This window comes from Tiliqua scincoides, chromosome 5 (assembly GCF_035046505.1).
Source record: "Tiliqua scincoides isolate rTilSci1 chromosome 5, rTilSci1.hap2, whole genome shotgun sequence".
Lineage (NCBI taxonomy): Eukaryota > Metazoa > Chordata > Lepidosauria > Squamata > Scincidae > Tiliqua > Tiliqua scincoides.
The window spans coordinates 94,092,716-94,099,641 of record NC_089825.1 but is presented as its reverse complement, the minus strand read 5'-3'; the positions used below and the strand labels follow the sequence as shown (position 1 = coordinate 94,099,641).

The window sequence follows — 6,926 nt, the reverse complement described above, 5'->3', positions numbered from 1 at the left end:
TCACAGGCAACCAATGTTCCGATTTGGCAGGGCCTGGTTAGGTTTGGTGTCTTTCTTACTTGGTTGATTTTCGTTTCCTGGAAAGAGATGAATACCAGTCACAATTACATGTCTAGTAAGCAGGTCCAATGATAGCAGTTCCAATGACAGCGCAGGCAGAATGACATGAGAGAAAGAAGGACTGTCCCATTTCTGACTAAGAAGTAAGCTTTCAGACAGAGAAGCGTACTTCATCTGAACAGCTGCCATGCAGAAGAAGGGCAAGACCTCTTTTCAGTGCTTCCTCACGGAAGGACTACAACCAGTGGGCTGAAACTGCAGGGAAGTAGATTTAGGCTAGACACGAGGAAGAATTTCCAAACTCTAAGAGCTGTCCAACACCATAGCATCCTGCCTCATGCAGTTGCGGGTTCTCCCTTATTAGAGGTTTCTAAGCAGAGGCTGGAAGACCACCTGTCAGGAATGCTTTTGTCACCTTGTGGCTGCTGTGGGCAGCAGAGCATGGCAAGTGGCCACCCTGAGGCCATTGCAGTAGTCAATGCTACCTTGTCCCCAAGGCTCCAGCAGCCAGCTCAGCCAACTTCCACTCTGTAAAAGGCAGGGCCAGACTGAGGGTGGGGATGCCCTCCTACAAGGGAGGATCCTCAATCATCAGTTGACCCTACCTCCTGGAGTAGGAGGAGAATTCCCAGTGGTTATGAATGACCCCCTTCCTCCTTCCAGAGAACACTTACAGCACAGGTTTACAGGTTTACTCAAACGTAAGCCCTATTGTGTCCGGTGGGGCATACTCCCAGGTAAGTGTGTATTGGATTGCAGACTTATTCAGTTGTGTGAATCAGTGGCGACCCTGGGTGACGTCACACATGACTGCAATGTGTGTGCCCCTAAGGCTGCCCCCGCACTTACCTGGGTGCTCCGGACCCTCACATGACATCCAGGAGTGCTTGGAAAGCCTCCCGGAAAAGGAAAGACAAAATCCCGAAGCACTGAAGGGTCATCCAGAGGCTCAGAAGGCTTTCTAAGCACTCCTGGGTGCTGCGCAAAGCCTTGATGCCCAGTACCATGTGGTCTTCTGAATCTACTGCCAGGAACATCACTGGTGTGAATGTCATCAAGTTGGCCACTGGTTTTTTGTTGATTACTGATTTGCTGGGTGACCTGTACTGTTCTCTATTAAAATAAAGTTAATGGGAGTGATACCAACACGAGTGATGCCACTGCATTTAGGAACTGTGAATGATATTGTAATTTATTCTGTTTGGTCTGGTACTGGAGGAGGACCATCAAGGGGATGACACATTGAGCTCTCGCACTGGGTCACGCAAACCCTAGTGATACCTCTGAACAAGACCATACAGCAAAATAAATACACACTGCAAAATTCAGGGATGGATTCACAGCTGGATGCACTCCTGGATAAATGCTCAGACAACGAAGACAATTATGTGGAGGTGGCAACATTTATTTTTCTACCTGGGGCATGACAAGGTGTCCACTTGGGTTCTTTGTCATAGTTGCTGGTGAGAGAGCACCAGGCATATTGACCTGATGTCCCATCTGTTGTGCAAGATGAGTAGGACTTGCCCTTGTAGATGAATGGAAAGACGCATGGTCCTATAGGATTAGCATTTAGTCCTGGAAGAAGAGAGAAGAGCAAGGAATCATTTCTGGAACAATTCTTCCTAGAAATATTTTATTTTTATTTACTCATACTTATTACTCGTACATATTTACTCATAAAGTATTTTACTTTACTCATTTTGTATCCTCTTTTCTCCCCGATGGGCATCCAATATGACTTACAGAACCATAAATCCATAAAATCATAATGCATATAATTTACAATATATGCATTAAAATATCCTTAAATATTAAAACATCCTTACAGCCAAATCCTAACTTGTGCTGGAACAGTCAGGCCAAGTGGAGGTAAGGGGATTTTTTATCCTTATCCTATATCATGCCCCAGCCACCTCTATGAGGCTACTCCAATCTGCACCAGCAAATTTGCTGGCACAAATCCACGCAGCCCATGTAAGGCCCAGGAGAGGGGGATGGGAGTCAGACTGTGCCGATCGTACCCCCCTGCTGGGCCCAATCTGCCTCCCGGTCTGCTCTCTACCTGCCCAAAAATGCCCCCTCCCTGCCTCCATGCCACCCTCTCGCCACCCTCTCCCACCCTCCACGCCAGCCTCCCTCGGCTTACACAAACCTTCCTCCTCCAGGTCCAGATTCGAGTTTCTGGGAGCAGCACAGATCTCCGCACTAGCTTAGCCAACAGGAGAGTAGTCATGATTCAGTTTTACAGCACTTTCATGACACTCCAGGCTGAAGCAGGGGACCTGCACCCACTGATTGTGCACTCAATGATTGTGCTCTTAAAAACATCCTTAAATTACCACAATAAAACACAGGAACAGTAGTAGTCACCCCTTAAGGAAGGACAAAGCCTATAAAATCTAATCAGCATGGAAATATTTGCATAAAACCCATGAACTCAAAAGGAAAGAAGTTTGAAAAGAAATGTCATTAGGCTTCACTGGAAAGCAGTTCATTAACTGTGAGGGATGGAGTTCCATATGTTTGATACTACTACTGAGAAGGCCGTGTTTCTTGAAACTACCCCTCCCACCTCTTCAGGCAATGGCACTACAGCACTCTTTTTTTCCCCAATCACCTGTTTGGGAGGGAGGCAATGAAGACTCCTCCTGTACTGGTACTGACTGCCGTAAAGCGGTCAGCACCAGTTGCAAAAGGCACTCTAACAGCACACTACACAGCACACCAACAAGGGCGCTGGCAGGAGGGCCTCTGCCTTCTCATCCATGTATTTGCTTCTCCTCCTGCTTGCAGAAGCAGGTATGTCAGCAGGAGAGGCAGGAGGGGTAGGGAAGGGCAGAACAGGATGGGGAGAGGTTGAAACAGGATGGAGAAGGGAAAGGTTGGGTCCTTTAAGGGGGTAGGTCTTGTGGTGGTAGCGGCTGCTGACTTGGAACCCTCTTCCCATACTCGATCCCACTGTGCAGGTCCACATGGATATACACCAGCTATTTAGCTAGCACATGCCCAAATAGACCCTGGGTAATGCACCAACAGTTCTCGTACCCAGAGGAGACCTCTGCAACTGCCCACCACCACCACCGGATGCAGCAGTAGCTATTTTAGAGCTGCTGCATCAGCAGGGAGAGAGAATATGATTGGGCCATTACATTTTTGGTACACTTCCATGACAACACTACACAGGCCTTCTCTGTTCTGATGTATATTCAATTGATTGTACCAATACAAATAACAACTGACCTTAATCTAAAACAACCCCCTCCCATTACAACCCATTAAAACACATTGGAACTGGAACTTAAAAGAAAATGTGTCTTTTAAGACACATTGGAACTGGCTGTTACTCTTGAATCCCTACTTATCTTACTTGTGTCAGCGCAGTAGCTCCACTTCTTCACTTCATCATAGTTCCCAGATGTGGCACACCAGAACCTTCCATCTGAATATTCATTGGTGCAGGAGTAGAAGGTCCGCTTCCTGTAAATGAAGGGGAAGACACAGGGCTGGCCTCCTGAGTTCCCTTCATAATCTGCAGATGTGTAGTGCACAAAAAATGGGGGGGGGGGAGGAATATGAAAAACATTCAGCAAAATCTGAATTCAAGGACTATATAAGGATATATAGAATGGAACAGATATGCAACTTAAGCCTGATCTAAATGTTTGGTTTTTAGAATCAAACCTAAACTTATATCATCACATGCCTAATCCTACAACCTTGAAACGGACGATGTACAACCAAAGAGTGGCAGCAGATGCTCCTCCTAGGAGCAGCCATCCCTTCTCTTGTTCTCCCACACCCTTCCCTTGGGTTGTAGGATGGTGGAGCAGTTGCCCAACCAGGCTAACATCCAAGACTGGACCTAGAGTGCCCAGATAAGGACTTTTCAAGAAGATTCCAACCATCACCAAATACCTTACCTTGAAGAGCACATGCCCTCCATTTTTTGTCGCTGTCATAGTTTGCAGTCGTGGCGCACCACGGTTGGTTATCAGGGGATCCATCCTTAGTACAAGCAGAATATGATTTCCCATTGTAAATGAAGGGGAAATGGCAAGGAAGAGGCTCTGTGAAGGAAACAAAGCACAAGGGAAAGAGATTTAGGGCGCAATTCTAACCCCTGGGTTAGGCCGGTGCAAGTCAGTTGCCAGCACGGATGGATGCCGGCCTCTCACTCTAATCGGAGAGGCAGCAGGCACGGATGGCAGTACGTTTTCTACTGAGCAGCGCAGAGGCGTGTCAGGGTGGAGAGAAGATGGGGTAGGGCGGGAAGTGGGGCAAAATGGGGAGGGGAATGGTTGTGCGGGAGCAGGTGGCAGGTGGAATGGACCCAGGAGGGAGGCCGGGATGGCAGCAGAGGCTCCTGCTAGATCCCATTTCCCTTCGCAAGCCCAATCTGCTGGCATGGGGCTGCACTTTCCTGCGCCAGCGCACTCCTGATACAGGGTTGAGTAGTCCCATAGAGGCTTCTGGGGCTTACCCTGGGGCAATGGGACAAAAGCTCCCTTACCTTGGGGAACATCCAACAGCCTTATTGCCCACATTGGATACAGCTGCCACCATTTCATTGCGACTGCACTGTGGCGTGGGCAGTTTGGTTAGAATTGGGCTGTCAGATTCCTTATCAATAAGAGGTGTTTTGCTATTCTAGCTACATTTCCTCTGGAAGATACAGCCATACCTGATGCCCCTGGTCCTGCTGAGAGAACACCTATGCCCCACAAGATCCCTTGGTTCCATCGCTCTGTATAATCCTGTCCCTGCATCAAACTCTTCCCACACATTTTCTCCAACAGAGACTCTAATCTTCAAACAAGTTCCCCTTGTCCTGTTTTTCTCACCTGAGGGCTTACAGTAGGTCCATTTGGGACTCTCATCATAGTTGCTAGTGAGAGAACACCAGAGCTGTCCTTTTGATGCCCCATCTGTTGTGCAAGATGAATAGGACTTTCCACGGTAGATGAAAGGGAAGACGCAGGGCCCCTGTGAGTTTGCAGATAATCCTGGGTGAAGGTGAGGAGAAGAGACAAAGTTCTTATTTTCCCCATCATTGAGCTCTAGCTATTTGGGAGGGAAGTAATTAAGACTGGAAATGTGGCATAGAGAAGCATTCAAGTTCCTGGGTCTTCCACTGATCCAGTCCACTTGTCACAAGCCCTTAACTTGTCCAATGGCATTCACTTAAAGCGCACAATCACCAACAACTTGCTAATGTTGGGAGCAAGCTATGAACACTGCCTTGTATGCATCTCCCCAATCCCAATTTCAACCCTCCAGAATCCAGTCTGCTTAGAGGCTCTGGTCCATTTTCCAGTTAAAAGATCCTTGGGAGTATTATGTTGAATCAGAGAAAGATGCTTCTTCATGTTGTGGCAGTTCTATTCCTCAAAGAACCATTTAAGATAAAAACCCGGACAGCTGCCTTTGGAGTCAGATATTGGTCCATCTAACTTGGTAGTATCTACATCAGTGGTTCTCAAACTGTGGGTCAGGACCCTCTGTTGGGTCGGGACCAGGTGTGAGTTGAGTCTCCAAAAGGTGATGAAAAAATCAGTATACTAACAGCTGAATAGCTGAAAGCTCAGCTGTTCAAAAATCAGATACTGTAGCTGCTATCCACCCTGCCAGGAGCAGAGCTCCAGCAGTTTGCAAATATGTGTAAATATAGGGAAATAAATGTTTGTGGGTCTTTCTTTCTGGTGGTTATTATTTATGAATATATATATAAAAAAAATTGAGTTCTCCTTTTCTAAAGTCTGGTAAACCTAGGTGGTCCTGATAGAGTCCTGCTTTAAAAAGTGGGTCCTGGTGCTAAAACGTTTGGGAACCACTGGTCTACCCTGAATGGCAGCCACACTTCAAAGCTTACGGGTCTTTCCCAGCCCTGGATGGTGAATGCCAGGACTGATCTTAGAAGCTTCTGCATGCTAAGCATGGGCTCTCCTCCCATCCCAATGATGCAAGGGGGCAGAACTTACTGAATGCTTTAAGATGAAATATGGGGATTATGGTGAAGGCATTCAGACAATCATGTGAATATCCCCAGATTCCAATTTCAAGAACTTTTTCAGAAAAGCACAGACACAGGAGAGTAATGAAATTTCTCCTCTCTATACAAGTGTATACTATCTGTACTTGCCGCTTGTTTACTTTTGTGAGTATCAGAGAGGTCATTTAATCTTCCTGGAACACTTTCCTGACAACACTGTACAGCCCTTCTCAGTTTTGATCTAATTCTAATTCAATTCTAATTGATTGTACCAATGCAAATAATCACCGCCTTGAACTACAATGATCCCCTGCCATTTCAACCCATTATTTTTAGACTTATTAGAACTGGCAGTTACTCTTGAATCCCCCCTTATCTTACTTGTGTCCGCACAGTAGCTCCACTTCGCGTCCTCGTCGTAGTTCCCCGTTGTGGCACACCAGAACCTTCCATCTGAATTTTCATTGGTGCAGGAGTAGAAGGTCCGCTTCCTGTAGATGAAGGGGAAGACACAGGGCTGGCCTCCCGAGTTCCCTCCATATTCTGCAGATGTGTGGTGCACAAAAATGGGAGGGGGTGTCAAAAAAGAAGGATGGGGAGAAAACTGTATTCAAAGGCTGCGTAAAGACAAACATGCTAATGGATGTGCAACATGTATGTTACTCAAAAAATGTTATTAATCCAAATATTTTATTTTTTTCATTTCTCATTATTATTATAATAAAGAAAAAGCGAGAAACACACAATAAAATAAAAAAGGAAAACAAACAACATCATTGAAAAATAGAGAGAAAATACAGATAAAGAAAACCTCTATTACTGTAGCATGAGCGTAGTCAAATATTCTAATAAGATTTTTTTATCTGAATAATCT

General features: G+C 46.0%; 1 protein-coding gene across 1 annotated transcript; it reads right to left on the bottom strand.

Annotated features, from left to right (window-relative positions):
- Window positions 1-6,880, bottom strand: LOC136652359 (epididymal sperm-binding protein 1-like). The gene is made up of 7 exons (XM_066629296.1): window positions 6,873-6,880; window positions 6,434-6,543; window positions 4,905-5,066; window positions 3,984-4,130; window positions 3,431-3,592; window positions 1,477-1,638; window positions 1-77 (listed from the first exon to the last, which is right to left on the bottom strand). Exons 1-7 carry the CDS (start codon window positions 6,878-6,880, stop codon window positions 1-3), a joined length of 828 nt encoding a protein of 275 aa, XP_066485393.1.
- Between the last annotated feature and the right edge of the window lie 46 nt (window positions 6,881-6,926).